Source organism: Halichoerus grypus, chromosome 2, assembly GCF_964656455.1.
Source record: "Halichoerus grypus chromosome 2, mHalGry1.hap1.1, whole genome shotgun sequence".
Classification (NCBI taxonomy): Eukaryota; Metazoa; Chordata; class Mammalia; order Carnivora; family Phocidae; genus Halichoerus; species Halichoerus grypus.
Genome location: NC_135713.1, coordinates 579171 through 597873, shown reverse-complemented (window position 1 = coordinate 597873; position 18703 = coordinate 579171). Strand labels below are relative to the sequence as shown.

Genomic DNA, 18703 nt, shown 5'->3' with positions numbered 1-18703 from the left:
AAGGAAACCACAGAACCAGGCTCTGGTCCCTAAGCAGGAGTGGGTCCAGGTTCTGAATCTGGCTCTTGGTACCATTCCCATAACAGGCACAGTCCCTTCTTACACCTCAAAGCATAAAACTGGCTAAAAGCTAAACAATCATGGGAATAATGTTTCAAAAAAACTCAGAGCACTGGGGAGTGATAAGAGGATCAAAATGAGAAAATTCTGGGGAAAAGTTTTAATACTTAAAAAGTTCTGTAACAAGAAGTAACATGTTCCTCAATAATGTATATAAAACACAAACATGAAATTTTAGCAACAGGTAAGAGCACAACACAACATTCCGTGAGACACGCCGATTCGCCAGTTTACTTTACACTGTTGATGTGAATCTGCACTTGAGCCGCAGGAACGTGGCCGAAGGAACACAATGACAGGCCGAAGTACCACGTGACACTGCCCGTGGCGGGCGGCAGGCTGAGCGGCCCGAGCCAACCCGAACGCCGAGGCCGCACGTGCCCACAAACAGCACCGTGACTGGTTATCCTGAAGACTGCTCTATGGAGTTTTCTCCTCCATTTCTAGAACACAGGAATAGGCTTTCTTTATTAAGTCTCTGAAATGTGTGCACTCAATAATGAGCTCAGGTCAGAAAGCTGCCTTCTATCTTCAGTGAGGGCAACGTTTTTAATGTTGTGATTACTTTATTATTTAAGGTGATATAGTTTCTCTTTTGTTTCTTGAAACCTATGGCGATTGCCTTTTTCAAACAACATTTGTCAGCATTTTGTGTCCGTCCGATCCACCAGACGCAGGATGGAACGAGCACATCTAGACAGTTCTTTACAGGACAGCAGAACGTGAATTAATAGCTTTCAAAACAGTGAAACTGACAGGCTGTTTGTCTTAAAACCATGTAAATACAACACACTTCTTTGAACACTGCTTAGCCTCGTGAGCTTCTGCCTAGAGACGTGCGCCGAGTGTTCGGAGACTTCTGGGCAGCTGCGGCCGTGAGCAGTGATGTCACTTGCAAAACCCACAGGCAGGGAGCTCAGATCAAATGCAAGACGAGAGCTTCTTCCTTTCCTCAAACTGCTTGTCCACTGCCAGAGACAGGGCCTGCAGGAAGCCCTCGATGGTGACGGTGGGGGCCTGCAAGGAGACACAGGCACGGGGGCTGCTCCCGCCCGCGCTGGGGCCACTGGCAGCCCCCCCCAACTGACAGCAGCAGGGGTGCAGCCACAGCACAGGGCAAGCGGGGGGAACCCAGGTGCTGTTCCGCGCGAGCACCCCTCTGGGGGCCAGGGAGGGCCCGGCGTGGGCTGTCCGCGAGCCACAGCGCTGTGTGAGGCGCCAGCAGGCCACCTCCTCACCACAGGGGCAGCGAGGCGCACTCGTCCCCCTACCCAGGAGCCCAGCACTTAGACACGGAGATAAATGAGGGTCCCGTGCAACTCCCGGCGAGGCCACGCCCTGCCACACGGAGCGGTGGCGGGGAGAGCAGAGTGCCGGAGGCGGGGAAGGCTGCGGGTCACTCACCTGGATGTACAGGGCGTGGGCCAGAAAAGGGAGCTTCCTTAGGACGCGGCCGCTGAGACCCTCGCTCTTCCTGTGAACAGAACCGCGTTTGGGGACAGGCTCAGGCCTGTTTCCGTCATCTCTGAAAGTCCCCTCCCCTACGGCTGGTCTCCCCCAGTCCTCAGCTGCTGCCCTAAGGCGCCACCTGCCTCGGAGCGTGTGCACGACACAGTGGGCGCGTGGGGCGCAGCTCCTCAGAAACCAGGCTGGTCCACGCCGATTTCTGTGAAGTGTCTGAACTGCCCTCCCTGCCCCATCTCAACCGGTTTAAATCTCTTCAACAGAGTATCCAAAAAATCATCTGTTCTTCAGGCTATCCCTTTGTTCAGAACCTTCCACAAGCGTCACGGCTTCAGAACGAAGCTCCAACTCGCTGCTCAGAAGGCGTCTCTGCAGTAAGACCCCCCTGAGGTCCCCCGCACACACGGCACCTGCGGAGATCCCGCTTCTCTCCAACTTACCCAAACTCTGTCCTTCAGGGCTCTGCTCCATCTCCCCACCCTCCCTCCTCACGCCCCTGATCACCAAAGCCCTCTGAGAGGTGACAGCGCTGTCGGCTGGGGCCCCCAGCACACGTGCAGCTGCCCCGTCAGTGCTCGGGTCCGGAGTGCCGCCTTCCTGGCACCCAGGGCGGCCGGGCCGTGCACTTCCCTTTCCTTCCCAAAGCACCGAGCGCAGTACTCTGCAGGTGTTCGCTCTGCTCGCTCAAACAGAAGCTTCCATTTTTTTCTTCTTGTCAGTTTGTACAAATTGAACAAATAGCGTTTTAGAAATCATCAGTGTGTGAAGAGAGCCTAAATGTGAACATCTATCTTTTCAGAAAGAAGCACAGCACTGTTTTCTGTTTTCTAAAGCCGCCTGTGGGAGGGCAGCTGACCTCTACCCTCTGGCCCAGGAACCCGGGGCCAGGGTGGTTGAGGGCTCTCGAAGCTCCCCCGGCACACAGCGACAAATGTCTCAGGATCCTACTGCCTGTCCTCTGACCCCACACCACCAGCCCCGGCTGCTCCAGTCAGCTACAACCCCCCATTACCACAACTGACGCACTTCTCTTGGCTACAAAAATGAAGTCAATTCACACCTTGAAATTTCACTCAAAAGGAGGCTCAACTTTGACACGTTGTTTTCAATGAAGCCAATCATCTCCAGCTCCCGGAGGGTCAGCAGCTGCTGGCGAGGGTATATGATCTGACACTGGAGACAGAGACGGGGCGTTAGGGCAGGGTCCGCAGGGCGGAGTGCAGGCCGTCAGCCACGGGGACAGCCCCCAGAGGGCAGGCAACCACGGCCCCTCTCACAGAAACGCAAGCAGACACACCAGCACTCAGGCGGCTCCCGCTCGCACACACACACCCCTGCTCCTTCAAACACACGTGAAAATACAAACGACAAAACACGTCTCAAGAGACCGGCAGCAACCCAGGCTCTTCTGTGCTTTTAGTCAAGATGTGTCTTGACCACATGTCAGGGCAGGGAGGGACCTGGAGGGGCTGAGGCCAGCCTGGTAATGGGTTCAATGGTATACCACGACCCAGCGGAGCAGAGCTGGGTCCAGGAACCAGGATTTGGCCTGCCTTTCGAGGACAGTCTCCACTTGTTGTTTTTAAGATCAGACTGTTGTGTGGTGCAAAGGCACAGCCTGACCCTGGATCTGGGCCCCAGAGTTCCCTCATAGGCCAGGTGTCTGCCCGTGGGACACTCTTTGCCGGGTCAGGGCGCTCAGCGACCACTACCGAATGACTTCTAACATGAACTCTTTTGACTAAGAAACCAGGAGAGAAAACAAAGAACAAATGGCTTTCTCCGTACATTTTGGAGATATGGTGAAGGCTGTGGGTAAATTTAAAAGACGGGGTTTGTGTGGGAGTGTTCTCAGCTTTCTAAGTGACACTCCCTCAGACCTGCAGCCTCCCCGGGACTGCCCCCCGCGGCCCCTCCCAGCAACACGGGCCATCCAGGTGCACGTGAGAACTGCTGGCTCCTGACAGAGTGGGCCAGTCACATGCAACGGCCTTCAGGACTGGCCAGATCTCCACTACATCATCGGAACATCCTAATTTCCTGTAAACCATCTGACTAAACCTTAGAACATCTCCTGGATGCATGGCCCAAGTGCGAGTGTGACTGCGAGCAGGGTCCCATCACGCTGACTTCTCAGCAGCAACACTTTCTGGAGTTCACCTGGGACCTCAAGTCAAAGCTCCACGAGGCCCCTCCCTTTCTCCATGCCACCGAGAAGCAGGATGGGATGCACATGCCACGACCACCAGCTCTCCCATCCCCGTCATAGGCTGTGTCATCCTTGCTGAGGGCATCACGGTCAATCCCACCCCCACCACCTGGTTATAGTGATACCATGTAACTCCCTGTCTTTTGCCTGACTTGCTTACTGCACATTTCCCAGATGCAAAGGTTCGAGGAACGCTGCTGTTGGAGCAGGTACTGCGTGCCTCGGGCCTGCTGTGCCCAGTGCCAGAACTCCTAGCACCCAGGTGCAAGACAGGTCCCTGTTAAAGTAATTCACACGAGATCGACTATGAGCATTGTCTTGCTCATGGCTGCTGTTAGAAAACAGGACCAAAGGGACATTAACACCGCAGCCAATGACAGCCTGTAAATGACAACTTCTTTAGGATGACCTTCCCGGCACTATGAGCTCCAGTCAGGAGGTCTCCCTGTGAACTAGGACCTCTAGTCAGGATGACCTCCCTGTGAACTATGATCTCGTCAGGATGGCGTCCCTGTGAATGACAATCTCCAGTCAGGAAGTCTCCCTGTGAATGACTATCTCCAGTCAGGATGACCTGCCTGTGAACTATGACCTCCAGTCAGGATGACCTCCTTGTGAGCTCTGACCTCCAGTCGCAGGATGACATCCCTGTGGGCTATAACCTCCAGTCAGATTGACCTCCCTGTGAGCTCTGACCTCCAGTCACGATGACCTCCCTGTGGGCTCTGACCTCCAGTCACGATGACCTCCCTGTGGGCTATAACCTCCAGTCACGATGACCTCCCTGTGAGCTCTGACCTCCAGTCACGATGACCTCCCTGTGGGCTCTGACCTCCAGTCACGATGACCTCCCTGTGGGCTCTGACCTCCAGTCACGATGACCTCCCTGTGAGCTCTGACCTCCAGTCAGGATGACCTCCCTGTGAGCTCTGACCTCCAGTCTAGATGACTTTCCTGTGAGCTATCACCACCAGTCAGGTTTCCCTGTGAGCTATGACCTCCAGTCAGGATGACCTCCTTATGAACTATGACCTCTGGTCAGGACATCTCCTTGTGAACTATTATCTCTGGTCAGATTAACCTCCCTATGAACTATGATCTCCGATCATATTGATCTCCCTGTGAGCTATGACCTCTGGTCCGATTAACCTCCCTGTGAGCTCTGACCTCCAGTCTAGATGACTTTCCTGTGAGCTATGACCTCCAGTCAGGATGACCTTCCTGTGAGCTATGACCACCGGTCAGGAGGTCTCCTTATGAACTATGACCTCCAGTCAGGAGGTCTCCCTGTGAACTATGATCTCCAGTCAGAATGACCTCCCTGTGAGCTATGACCTCCAGCCAGGATGACCTCTCTGTGAGCTATGACGTCAGGAGGTCTCCCTGTGAGTTATGACCTCTAGCCAGGAGGTCTCTCTGTGGACCAGGATGTGCTGGTAGGCTACCACAACCATTTCCCTCCCACTCACTCATCCCCTGCAGATCAGTAGATCAAATAGTCATGATCATCATTTTGTGCCAAAAGAACAAAAATATTGAGTCAGTGGCCACAATTTCAACTAACAGCTCAACCTGCCAGACACAACTGCAGTCTTCAACTTTTTAAGACCGTTGATGCCGCATTCAGATAACTCACTCCATACTGGAATTCGCTATTTTGAGCTATGTCAGGGAATGGAAAAACATGAGAAGTCCGCTGCTAGAAGAGTGAAAAGACACCCAGCACCTTCATCAGTTCTTCCAAACACGAGAGGTAGATTTTGAAGATGGCTGCTGCAGACGGCGGTCCAATGTACTGCCTGATGTCAGCCCTGTCCACGAAGGCCACGTCGATCCTCTCTGTGATGTTGGAAGTGGTCAGAATCACCACGTTGCAGTGCCTGAAGGTAGAGGAGTACGCGCCAGTCACCAGATGCCTCAGTGACTCCCTCACACCCTCCGCCCATGAAAGTTCCGGTGTTCAGCCAGCATCCTAGCCACTGTGCTCCAAGTCCCAACACTGGCCTACACAAAGTCTTCCAAGGCTCACGCCGGAGTGCCTGTGGGACTCGCAACTCCCCACTAGGCTCTCCTGGCCGCAACACAGTGCACCAAACACACCCTCTGCTCCTCTGCCTTCTGGAAAGTTCTCCTAGACTCCCACTTCACTATTTCCTCTCTTCCCTCAACCGTGGCATGGTGAAGCTCTCACTTGTGTGCAGTCCTGACTGCCCCATCAACCTGCTGGGCATGCCCGGGTGACTGCTCTCCACATGGTTCTCATGACCCCCACACGTTGCAAAGCTGAACTATTTATCCTGTTTACCAGCTGCTTTCCCCCTTTAGCTTCTAAGCTCTGCAAAGAGAGCACTGTTGCCTAGTCTGTTCACTGACGTGGGCCAGCACAGAGAAGGCCCAAGGCACCCTGGGGAGCATGCTCCCCTGGGGCCCGTGGTTGGCATACAGGCTGCAGGAAGCTGAATGGCCAGCTTTACCTAGTATCTAACAACAGGTGCATAGCACAGGGTGAGCAGGGGTGAGCCAGTGAGGGTAGGGGCAGGGAGTGCAGGGGTCCTAGGAGCCCACAGAGTCAGATACACACAAAGGAAGGTCTGGAAGGGTCACCTTGAGGGGCCTGAACAGGGAGCATGAAGTAAAAGGGGACAAGAAGGTACGAGGGAAACCAGAGGCCCACGTGTCTCTATTCCCTCCTGAGCCCACACCTGCTGGCGACAGGAGGGGCACTGGGGCTCAGTGGGAACCCTGGAAATGGGGTTTCAGAGCTGAATGACTGCCCTGGGAGTGTGCCTGATACCTGGTCCAGGTGGTCCCGCAGGCCTCTAAGAGGGGAGAAGGCCAGGCATGGGCTGCCTAGGCTGCCCGAAGAGATGAGAGGCCAGTGGCAGAAACTGAGGTGGTCTGGAGAGCGGAGGCTGGGGAGGGGTTGCCAGGAGTCAGATGCTGTAGAAAACTCCAGGGAGAGCAAAGGCCCTCAGGTGAAGGAGGCACAGGGGTAGAAAGCAGACTGAGGAACAGGGGCAGGGAAGGAAGCAGAGATGAGGAGGGGCTGCACCTCGCACGTGGCTGGCCTGTGGCAGGGTGGAAGCAAGCGGCCCCTGCAGTCTACCCCAAGAGCCGCATCTCAGGCAATCAGAGCCTCTGTGGTACAACTACCCTGAAGGCCTGGAGGAAACAGCCCTTAGCACAATTCAGTTCCCTGTGAGTCCACATGCAGTAAGCTAGCTTCCAGGCGGTGCTCTGGAGTCTGGCACCCTCAGGGGAGGACGGCACTCCCAGGACTCACTGTGAGAGCTGTGATCAGCAGAGGGGGCGGTGAAACACTGTGGGGAACACACAGGGGCTCTGGTTTGGACATCACTTCCTTGTGAGTCAGTTTAGTAGGAGTCACTCCCTAAAGCTGGATCAGCTTAGGGCACACTGACCACAGGCTCTGGACCTGCAAGGCTGGACTGCGGAGAGACGAAATCTGGCGCCATGAAGGGCATGCAGGTGATATTCACCTGCCCATCGCCAGCCCTTCAAGGCTAACAAACACTGGGCGGTGTTGGCACCAGTGCTTGAACGTGGCGTGTTTCACTCCTTGTCATGTGCTTCTCTGCATCATGTGAGTTTTCACCACACTCAAGTTTTGTGTTACATTTTCAGTAGTTTAGTACAAGTACTTAATTCTTAATTATTGCATTTAGCATATATACCGCCTCAGATGGGCAAAGACAGAGCTGATACTTAGCAGCAGCCGCTGTTTCCAGTCAGAGGAGCTGGAAGTAAGGTCTAGGGGTGTGCAGGCACCTCACACCCTGCCCGTGGCTTCTCACGTGGCGCCACCACGTCAGCATTACCTCTTAATCTGATCGATCTGGGTCAAGACGGCATTGACCACGCGTATGGCATCCGAAGGCTCGGCGCCTGCCCTGCAAGCATTACGGGCGGCCGTGAGGCTCTCCACCTGTGGGGATGGGACAAAAGGTGGAAAAGGATAGCGCCCGGCCCCACAGGCGGCCACGGGAGGCATCAACAGAGCACGCGGGGAACGAGTGAAGGGGTGTGCTGAGCCCACTCTGCCAGGAGCTGGACGTGCGGGATGCCGAGGAGGAGTGGGCTGCGTGACCGGAGGGCTGGACGGAGGCCGGGCTCAGCCAGGGGTTGGATTTGCTTCAGTCACAGGTGTGACGTCCAGATGTGCATACCTCATCAATCAGCACAAACACCAGAGCATCTTTGTCATCAATCAAGTCCTGAATCTTCTGGAACATCTTAGTTACCAGCTTGCCACTCTGGAACCAAAATACTCCTTTAGTGTCGACTTGCACTCTTCACGCTGCCTGGTGTAGACATGTACCCATGGTCCCCTCCCAGCCTCGGTCTGAGCCCAAGGGGCCCGATAAGCCCACTGTCTCCTGACGGCCCCTTGGAGAAATCCCTAAATCCAAGAAGCCAGGGCCACATGGAAGGAGGCGGACCACACGCTGCCTTGCCCTATTCCATGCGCCAGGACAGCGAGCCTGAACCCACACCGGCTCAGCTCCGGGCTGCTTGGCATGGGCGCCTCACACTCTGTGCACTTCCTCCTTCCCTTTCCCTGCCGTCCCCATGACCAGGAACAAGATGGGTCACGGATGCAAACATGCAAGCTGGTAGGTGCATGCCTTACAAGTGCTCCCTGTCCTGGCTCACCACCCACCAGAGGGATCTACTGACACAGGTGCCTGGGCGGCATTCTCCTGTGCTGAGGGGCACTTACAACGTCACCTTGGCTGAGCCCTGCGATTCAGATAGAGGAACGAGGCTCAGGGCCCTGGGGGCGTGCTCAGCTGAGGATGCTGCCCTCGCTAGAATGAGGGTTCTCTCCCTAAGAGAAAGTTGAGTGTCTGTCCCACTCAAAGGTATGGATGTGACGAGCAGAGGGTCCTCTCAGGCCTCACACTACTTCCAAGTTACTGCTTAGCTCTGGAACTTCCCTCTGACCCTGAAGTCAGCCACACAGTCACGTGTTGCCTATTTCTCATGTTCTTGGAGGAGAAGGTTTGCCTACTACACGGGACACCTTTTCAACTACAAGGTTGGCAATCCTGAGAAGTAGAAGTGATGCTAATACTTACTTCCGAAAACCACTTAGAAAAGAGACTGTGGCTGTTTATTTCAATTAATTGGCCATACCGGTACCTGGGAGGATAAAACAGAGTTAAGATGACTGGTTTACAAATCAGGTACCCCCAGTGGCAACCACTCCTTCTTTAGCACTGCCCACTAACTGGTTAAATCACCAGTTACTAACCAGGGCTCGAGGCAATCACGAATTACAAGGTAATACCAACAAGGGCTCAAATAATTATGAAAACCTAATGACATGCAGTCAGTGGTTCTGGTTAAAGCAAACAAAGTGTTTTGAATTGAATAATATCTTCATTTGAATCAAAGCAAGAGTAAAATCTCCCTCACTTCTAATCTACTCATAATTCACATCTCCAGCGCTGTAAGAAGTATTACCAGTAGTAACCTGGCAGGCAAAACAAAACATAATCGTCAGGAGCTTTCTGGCTGGAGCTGAACATGCTTTCTTCCTTCCCTAAAACTGAAATGAGTGTGACAACCTGTTTCGCAGCACAAAATTACTTCCCGAGCCCAGGGCTGCCCAGATGCCCCAAAGTGAACCTCAGTACATACTGACTGAAATCTACCACTGACCCTCTGCACGCACAGGAGGCGGCTGAGACCTGAACACGCTTATTTCTAACTAAAAGCAGACAGGGAGTGAGACTGAGGCAGAAGGGAAGCCGAGCCAGGTCCTCTGCACCTGGAAAGTCCACACAAGAAAAACAGTCACTTTCAAAAAATTATAATTGGCTTTCCATTTACTAATTCTGTTCACAAAAGAGGGAAGGGGAGAGACAACCTAACGAAATAAAGATTGGGTTGAATACTACTATTTAATTCTAAGCGTTTTGATAAGATGAGCAACAAAGGCTCACTAAAGTTTCTTTTTACAACTTCAAAGCCAAAAAATAAATGCATATTTCCAGATGATTGTACTTCAGAGAGTTGTATTTCTTATAGTAACATCTTCAGTCTCCCGTGTTTTAGGAAATCGCCCCAAGAGATCTTTAAAACACAGATGTGTTTCAGTACGTCAAGACAAAAACCCAAGTCGCCAAGCATAGAATAGAGGGTAGATATAAAGCAGTTTCCCAACATAAAAATACCTACAGGACATTTTTGAAAAGAAGAATAGATCAAAGTATACCTCATAGGATTCCCTCATCTAAAGTCATACTGAGTAATGAGTATCAGATTAACCCTCCGAATTAATCAACCAGAAAATGAGACAAAATCACAACGGCAGCTGTGACGGGACTGGGTGGCAGGCATGGAGGACTAGGACTGTCACCCCACACGGGACCTGAGGGGGCCCTAAAGTGCTCTGGCTCTCTGCCTGCAGCACCTTCCAGCCACAGCCCTGGAGGGGACCCAAGAAGTGTGCAGCCACCGGGCCGACCTGGACACAGAGGCCTGAGTTCTAGGAACCTGAGGCAGCTGGAGGCAACCGAGCAGAGTTCCAGAGGGGACGCAGATACGTAGGAATAAAGCTCCAGGAATCATCACAGGGTCCCTCTGGGTCTTTGCTGAACACTCAGGGATGTGAGAAAAGGGAAATCCCATGAGGCTGGAGAGCCCTGAGCTGTACGGTTCCTGGTGTTCACAGCTGGGACGTTCACGTTCCCAATGGCCCAAGTGGACAGTACCCACTATGACAGGGGGCTCCCCTGAGACCCTCGAAGGGCCTCACTTCAGCATTCAGTCTAGACCCCACTCCAACAAAGCTTAAGAACAAACCTCAAGAGGGTCACGCTAAATCACAAGTAACGGAAATGCCCACCAGAACAAAATCCAACAAAAACAAGGTCTGCATTCGATCAAAGCTTGGCTGGCAGGACAAGCAGAAACTGACCCCGAAGCAGGAGAACCACCCAGCAACAGTGAGACTCAGAACTGACAAGTGCGATGGAATTAGCAGAGAAGAAAGTGAAACTGTGACGGTACACTTACTCGAGCATTTCAGCCAGAGCACAGCATCAGAGAGCTGAAAAGTATGAGAGGAAACAAGCGGAACCTCCCGAAAAGAAATATACACTATCAGAAATGAAGATGTCGCCGAATGGAATTAAAAGCATATTAGATATTTTGAAAAATGGCCCAAAATGGAACACAGAAAATTCTAAAAACCTGAAAAGACCAAAAAGGATATCAGTGGCCCGTGGGACAATATCAGGTCATTGAACCTGCGAATCAACAGAAAAAGGGGGCGGGGGTACCTGAAACAATGGCCACGTAGAGTCTAAACGTGATGAAGCTGCCAGAGCTCAAGAAGAAACAGACCCAGCCTGAGAGACTTGGCCACTCCTCTCCCAGGTGACGGAACAGTGACCATCAGCAAGCGCAGCAAGCATCCTGAGCTGCCACCCAAGCATCCCACCCCCGAAAGCAGAAACATGTTCTGATGCGTACAGGAAGTCACCAGAAAGACCACGTGCTGACTGTAAAGCAAGTGCCATCAATTTAAAAAGACTGAGACCCTAACTTGGCACCGCTGAGTACTGAGGAATTAGTTAACCTGCCTTGAAAGAGAGGGACTACATACAGAGTCAAGGGAAATGATTAAAAAATAAAAACACCTCTGTGCCACAAACGAGAAGCAAGCAATCCCGTCCTGCTGCTCTCCTTTCTCAAATTACCAGAAGTTACCTGCTTGAAAGTCTAATGGTCAGTTTCTGGGCTAACGCTTTACACAGGGATGTTTTTCCAGTTCCCGGAGGACCTGCAACAAAACCCAAGCAAATGTTAAGCCAGCGTTTTAACAAGTGGGTGCATTATGCACAGCATACAAAATAGGGAGAACTCAATGCTATGAATGTTATTCCCCCAAGCACTGCTTGCTAACTCACAAAGAAGTCCGCCAGCAGCGTGAGTGCTGTAAAATATCACCAACACGCTTCACGAGTCTTTCCCTTTTCCTCCTAGTTTGAACTCAGCTCGTGTTTCTGGTCTTAGCTCCCACGCCCCCAACAGAGCACTGCCTCCTGGCACGCAACTCCCCTCAGCATCCCAAGAGGGCTACATTTCCTGGTTGACATCTTCACTGACACCCTCCTTGTCCCCACGTGTCTTCTATACAATCCACAAAGACACCTGGCGAAAGGTCAAACACCTCTCATGACACTCATTTCACCGGGGCCCACACTAAACCAGAATGGCAGCCAGGTGAGGGCCCCCACTCGTACAGCTTCTTCCCCATGGGCCACTTAGCGCAGAGCCCTGTAGCAGCTCTGAGACCAATGTGAAGGACAAATGCATCTGTCAGAGGACAGGCACCTTCAACTCTGATTTTCTGCACACATTCTCAACAATTAAAAAAAAATACCAATTCTAAAGAGAAAATTAGCTATTTCACTAATTAAAATACCTATTGATCGCCTACTCAAAACCTAGTATTAGGACAATGTGCTGAGCATATTTGCTGCTTAATAGACACTTTTTAGGACTGCATAGCAACCTATAACCTTAACTGATGTAAGAAGCTAATGACTTTGCACCCCCATTTCACTTGGGTGTTCCCTCGATTCCTTTCTAACCAGGGACATCAAGAAAAACCCAATGCTTTTTTTAAGGATTTTATTTTTTTACTTGACAGACAAAGAGAGAGAGAGAAAGAGCATACAAGCAGAGGGAGAGGGAGAAGCAGGTTCCCTGCTGAGCAGGGAGCCCGACGTGGGACCCGATCCCAGGACCCTGGGATCATGACCTGAGCCAAAGGCAGATGCCCAACGACTGAGCCACCCAGGCGCCCCGAAAAACCCAATGTTTTCCTCGGAGAAGATTCAGACAGAATTTCAGGAGAGTATGGCTGTCATGCTTTACAGTCATAAAGTGAAGCTCTAAGGACACTACAAAGAAACGTGAGGCAATTTCTGCCCTAAGAATCATATGATCACTTGGGGGATTAGACAGTTATTTGAAAAGTTTGATAATAATGTAGAAAAGTCACAAGGCAGTGATCAGGTGGCTGCCAAGTGGCAGGTCAAGTAGCAGATGCCCAGAGTAACATGAGCTAGATCGGCTTGTCAGGGAAGGGACATTCTAAGGCAACTCTGGCTGCATCAGAAAACAGAGTGGGAACTCCTCAAAGGTCAACAGGATGAGTAAAGAAGCCCGATTTCACACAGTTTATCTTGTTAAATAAGTAAAAGCCCACATGCTTTACCATGCAACAGCACCACCCGGTTCCAGGCGATGAGATTGCTGTCGACGTTCTTGTCTGAGAACAGCAAAGTCGTCATCACGTAGTCAAGGAGCTGAGTGAAGAAAGGTAAAATGCAGTCAAAGGTGCCGTTGCAGTAGAGGTTCCCACCAGATGTGCTGCTGGAGCTTACGCCCGGGGAGTGGGGACAGGCCCTGGGCTGCCCCTTGGAAGCTGCCACCGCGCCACCTGAGATGCCACACGAGGACAGGCTGGCTGTTACAGTGTAAGTGTAAAGGACAAACGCGAGGGTCACTTTCACTAAAGATGCCAAGATCGCACAAAGGGACGAGACTGGTCACGTGACAAGCGTCTCCGACCTCGGGGACAACGGGGCAGTGGGCAAGCGGCAGCACATATGCCCGAGACAGCAGCCAGGACTGTGTTCTTGCAGCCTGGGAGGACGTGGGGGTGAACCTCCAGAGTCCCCCACAGCATGCAGAAGGGCCCTTCCCCTTGAAGGGTTCAGACGAGCTGGTGCTTGCTCAGGCCTGCCCACCTGCTCTGTCTGACCTTCAGCCCTGCCTCCTCAGTCCCAATGGGTTCTTAAGAGCACAATCCAATCAAAGTTGTCTTCACATTGGGCACCCTCCCCTTTCTCTCCCCAGAGACCACTCTGCTCGGGGGCAACCCCAGAGGACAGATAATGCAGGACACGGGCTGCTGGTGGGCCTGAGTTCCCAAAGCCTATTTGAGTCAAAGGGCTCCAAGATGCTGGAGAACAACACAGTACTGATCCCACTTCAAATAACCGGCCTTCTTGGAAAATAGCACAAAAAACTTACATGAGATTTGACTTCCACATCATATACCAGGCTGTCCCAAAGCCCATGGAATTCAGCTGGGAGAGAATAAAACAAAAACCTAATTTTAGGAAAGCAGGCTATTACACTGACCACTGACGTTTGCTCTGAGCCGCTGATGCTCTCCACTGCCCCATGCGTGGCTGGCTAAGATTCTCATTATAGGGAAGTTAACTTTTTGAACTTTTTCTTAATATTTGAATTCTTAAAATTAAAGATGCTAAGTAACTGCCAGTCACATAACTTTTGACAGATAATTAAATGGAGTACAGAGTCACTTTCTCATCATGTTACCCCACACAATTGTCTTTTGTGGACCTGCACTCTGCCATGAACACGTCCCTGACCCACCACTCTCCCCGCCAGCCAGCACTTGGGCAAGGCAGCGGCAGGTCTAGTTCAGCTCTCAGGACCTCAGACATAAGCCCCGAGGACTGAGCTACCCTCCGACTCCACCTGCTAGAACCATGGCAAAGTCCTCAGAGAAGCAAAGAGAAGGCAGGAGGAAGGAGTCATGCAGCAGGTGAGCAATTGGGCAGGAAAAGAAGAACACCTTCAGATTCTCAATTAGCACCATCTTAGAGGGACCTGCCTGAAGGAACACAGTCTTACAGTGAAGGTCTCTACTTTCCTCTTTTATGATATGCTGTCCATTTCACAAGAAATAAGACATGCTGAAAGCGTACAAAACAAATGGATGAATGCAAACTCCTCAGCTAACTGACTTGGAGAGCCCAGGCCACGTGCCGACGTCTGACCTTGTGTCTCGAGTGTGGCCCGCCTGCTGTCACTGTCACGCACCTGCAGGCAGGACCCAGTGACTTGCTGCAGTGATGTTCTCAGTCTCCTCTTCCAGAGTCTCACTGCTGGGGCCGCCCTCGTTCAGCTGGAAGACGTGAAGTGCAATTGTGCAGGCACCCAGATCAATGGGCTGTGGTGAGAAGGGAAACCAAATAAATCCACAAAAACTGAAAAATAACTCACTTCCTAATTCTAGTCATCGAAGTTAGATGCTAACATCCAAAAACAAAGATCAAACATGCAGAATGTCAGAAACCAGTTCTTAGATTAGGTAGAAAAGCTACCATGTTCAGGTTTAGTATTAGCTCTTTTTTAAATACTTCCCCCTGCCTTTATTCAAGAAAGGACTTTACTGTTCTTTGTAATCATAAAAGTTACATGCTTGTTGAAAAAATACAAAAAAACACAGAAGAAAGAATGCCAAAGCCCCCCACATCCAACCTCACCCATGTTTTGGTCTATGACGCACCACACATACTTGACCGAACATGGATTCAGCTGCATAGTTTTCTAACTGCGCCTTTCCCTCTCAGTAGAGCTTGGGAACATTTTCTGTCAGTAGATAAGAATCAGCGTGTGCTTTTTCACAACTATACCACATTGGGTGTGGATGTATCATTTCCTTAGCCAACCTCTGACTAATAGATAATTAAGATATTTCAAATCATTAGCCATCATTAACAAAACATATATAGTTCACGTATCTTTATAAAATCACATAATCGTTAGGACAAATTTCTCTAGGTGAACGTGCCAACTCAAAGATGAGAACGTTAAAATCCGTCCTTTAATCTGTCCTTCCTCAGTAGTGTGGAAAGCTCTTCTGTTTCCTTCAGGCTGGCCAAAATCAAGTAGGATGGATAAAACTGACAAAGCCACAAGGGTTAGTCCCAGCACACGAATGGAGAGGTCCACCTTGCAAGCAAAATTGCCAAGCCAGTTCTTCCAAACTGATTCTTTATGAGACGCGAACCACACAGATACAGGTGATACGTCTTCCTGAGGCAGACACTTTGGGCTGTTTTTATACCGACAGAAATGCCCCAACACATCCACCCTTTCACACAAAGGTGGTGGGTGAGACAGTCCACACGATGGACTAAATGAAGACCGTCTAGAAGGAAAGCCCATCTCCTCTCTGCAGCTGTAGCCCCCATGTCTCCTATGGTCCTACACTGGCCTCAAGAACACGGAACGGGCAGGGGGGTCTCGTCAGCGTAGCCCACCACCCCACTGCGCTGCATCCTGCCTCTGGTTTCCCATCTGTCCCCTACTGTGCTGTGAGCATCCGGACAGCAGGGTCACATCTACTCCCAGCACCTGGCTCTTCACAGAGCTGGTGCCCATCGAACAAACCAAAAGGTAAATCAGGCAGTTTCTGACAACAGACCAGCAAAGCAGCAAGCACGTATTCATGATACTTCTTTTTTTCCTTTTTTAAAAGTAAACTCTACCCCCAATGTGGGGCTTGAACTCATGAACCCAAGATCAAGATCGCACACTCCACAGACTGAGCCAGCCAGGCACCCTCATGACATGGACTCTGTATTCAGCTAAGAATTAATGATTCCTCCTCACAGTGAATTAGGTACCTGTGGGTCTTTCACCTTTAACTCTGTGTCAACAATAGACACGGATTGCACGTTTCTGGTCAGAAAAGGCTCATCGAATTCAGTCCACGTGTAGTCCCCAAACACAATATTATGTCTGTTGAGTAGCTTTCTAACACTCTGCTTTATGTCTTCTTTTTTTGCAGTGCTGGGGAAACAAAGGAGACAGGAAGAGGAGAGCTCAGCTTAGAGCAACCCTGTAACAATCCGCGTCCAAATCAGACGCGCCAGGAAGGAGCCCCAGTGGGCTTGCCCGGGGTCGCCCTGCTTCTCCCTCAGAGAAAGGGGCAGCAATAATGGTTCCTGCTATACCAGCCGACCAGAGGTGGGTCAGCACACCCTCGGTGCCCGGGACCAGGCTGGGAAGTTGGGTCAGCACACCCAGGGTGCCCGGGACCAGACCGGGAAGGTGGGTCAGCAAACCCAGGGTGCCAGGGACAGGCCGGGAAGGTGGGTCAGCAAACCCAGGGTGCCAGGGACAGGCCGGGAAGGTGGGTCAGCACACCCACGGTGCCCGGGACCAGGCCGGGATGGTGGGTCAGCACACCCAGGGTGCCTGGGACCAGACTGGGGAAGGTGGGTCAGCACACCCAGGGTGCCAGGGACAGGCCGGGAAGGTGGGTCAGCAAACCCAGGGTGCCAGGGACAGGCCGGGAAGGTGGGTCAGCACACCCACGGTGCCCGGGACCAGGCCGGGAAGGTGGGTCAGCACACCCAGGGTGCCCGGGACCAGGCTGGGAGGGTGGGTCAGCAAACCCAGGGTGCCAGGGACAGACTGGGAAGGTGGGTCAGCACACCCACGGTGCCCAGGACCAGGCCGGGATGATGGGTCAGCACACCCAGGGTGCCCGGGACCAGGCTGGGAGGGTGGGTCAGCACACCCAGGGTGCCAGGGACAGACTGGGGAAGGCGGGTCAGCACACCCAGGGTGCCAGGGACAGGCCGGGAAGGTGGGTCAGCAAACCCAGGGTGCCAGGGACAGGCCGGGAAGGTGGGTCAGCACACCCACGGTGCCCGGGACCAGGCCGGGAAGGTGGGTCAGCACACCCAGGGTGCCCGGGACCAGGCTGGGAGGGTGGGTCAGCAAACCCAGGGTGCCAGGGACAGACTGGGAAGGTGGGTCAGCACACCCACGGTGCCCAGGACCAGGCTGGGATGATGGGTCAGCACACCCAGGGTGCCCGGGACCAGGCTGGGAGGGTGGGTCAGCACACCCAGGGTGCCAGGGACAGACTGGGGAAGGTGGGTCAGCACACCCACGGTGCCCGGGACCAGGCTGGGAGGGTGGGTCAGCACACCCAGGGTGCCAGGGACAGACTGGGAAAGGCGGGTCAGCACACCCAGGGTGCCCGGGACCAGGCCGGGAAGGTGGGTCAGCACACCCAGGGTGCCAGGGACAGACTGGGGAAGGTGGGTCAGCACACCCACGGTGCCCGGGACCAGGCTGGGAGGGTGGGTCAGCACACCCAGGGTGCCAGGGACAGACTGGGGAAGGCGGGTCAGCACACCCAGGGTGCCCGGGACCAGGCCGGGAAGGTGGGTCAGCACACCCAGGGTGCCAGGGACAGACTGGGAAGGTGGGTCAGCACACCCACGGTGCCCGGGACCAGGCTGGGAGGGTGGGTCAGCACACCCAGGGTGCCAGGGACAGACTGGGGAAGGCGGGTCAGCACACCCAGGGTGCTCGGAACCAGACCCGCAGAACCGGCGCTGAGGAAACCGCCGGCTCTAAGAGCGAAACAACAAAGCTCCCAGCGCCCGGGGTGCGTGGTAGCCGAAGCCCCAGGCCTGTGATCCACCTGAGACAAACGCGAGGCTTTCGGTGCGGCACGGGCGGCTTCCAGAACCCCCCCAGGACCCCGGCTGGCTCTGGGCCCTCGGAGCCCCGGGACCGTCCCTCGGGGGCAGGCAGCTCTGGGCGGCCTCCCCCCGCCGCGCCCAGGCCGCGCCCAGCACACCCATCTCCACGGCCCACCCCGGGGGCGGCCCGCGAGGCCCACGCGTCAGGCGGCGGCGACCAGACGCCAGCACACGTCCGCGGACGGCGTCTCCGCGCTCCCGCCAGCAGCCGGCGCCCCTTCGGTCCGGCCCGCGCGAGCGCCCCCGGGCTCACCTGCCGCTGCGCTGGTGCACCTCCACGTGCACGGTCGGCGCCTCGGCCACGCAGGGCAGCGCCTGCTTCAGGTCGCCCACGGCCTCGTCCATGGCGCCGCCGCCGCCGCCGGGAGCAGCGGGGACCCGGCCGGAGCGTGGCCGCCGCCGCCTCGCGCCCCGCGCCGCCGCCGCCGCCACCACCGCCCGGGCCGCTCCCGGCTCCCGCTCGCCCGCCCGCGCTCGAAAGTGCCGCGCGCCGCGCGCCGCCCCCTGACCCGGAAGTGCTGGGCGCCGGCGGGGCGGGGCGGGC

General features: G+C 53.7%; 1 protein-coding gene across 1 annotated transcript; it reads right to left on the bottom strand.

Annotated features, from left to right (window-relative positions):
• Positions 1 to 205: 205 nt before the first annotated feature.
• TRIP13 (thyroid hormone receptor interactor 13) lies at positions 206 to 18640 on the bottom strand. Its single transcript, XM_036078468.2, has 13 exons — positions 18413 to 18640; positions 16282 to 16447; positions 14690 to 14819; positions 13871 to 13926; positions 13050 to 13140; positions 11534 to 11606; positions 8893 to 8956; positions 7981 to 8067; positions 7633 to 7739; positions 5520 to 5673; positions 2645 to 2757; positions 1525 to 1594; positions 206 to 1137 (listed from the first exon to the last, which is right to left on the bottom strand). Exons 1-13 carry the CDS (start codon positions 18502 to 18504, stop codon positions 1042 to 1044), a joined length of 1299 nt encoding a protein of 432 aa, XP_035934361.1. The 5' UTR covers positions 18505 to 18640; the 3' UTR covers positions 206 to 1041.
• Positions 18641 to 18703: the final 63 nt, after the last annotated feature.

Bases quoted from the DNA above. Each gene is read 5' to 3' on its own strand.
- TRIP13 (XM_036078468.2), bottom strand. From the start codon at position 18,504: ATGGACGAGGCCGTGGGCGACCTGAAGCAGGCGCTGCCCTGCGTGGCC. The intron at 2,758-5,519 runs GTGCTGGGTGTC...CTCTGTCTCCAG, and splicing joins GTTTGGAAGAACTGATGAAG to TGTCAGATCATATACCCTCG. The intron at 1,595-2,644 runs GTGTGAATTGAC...TTCTGTTCACAG, and splicing joins CTTTTGAGTGAAATTTCAAG to GAAGAGCGAGGGTCTCAGCG.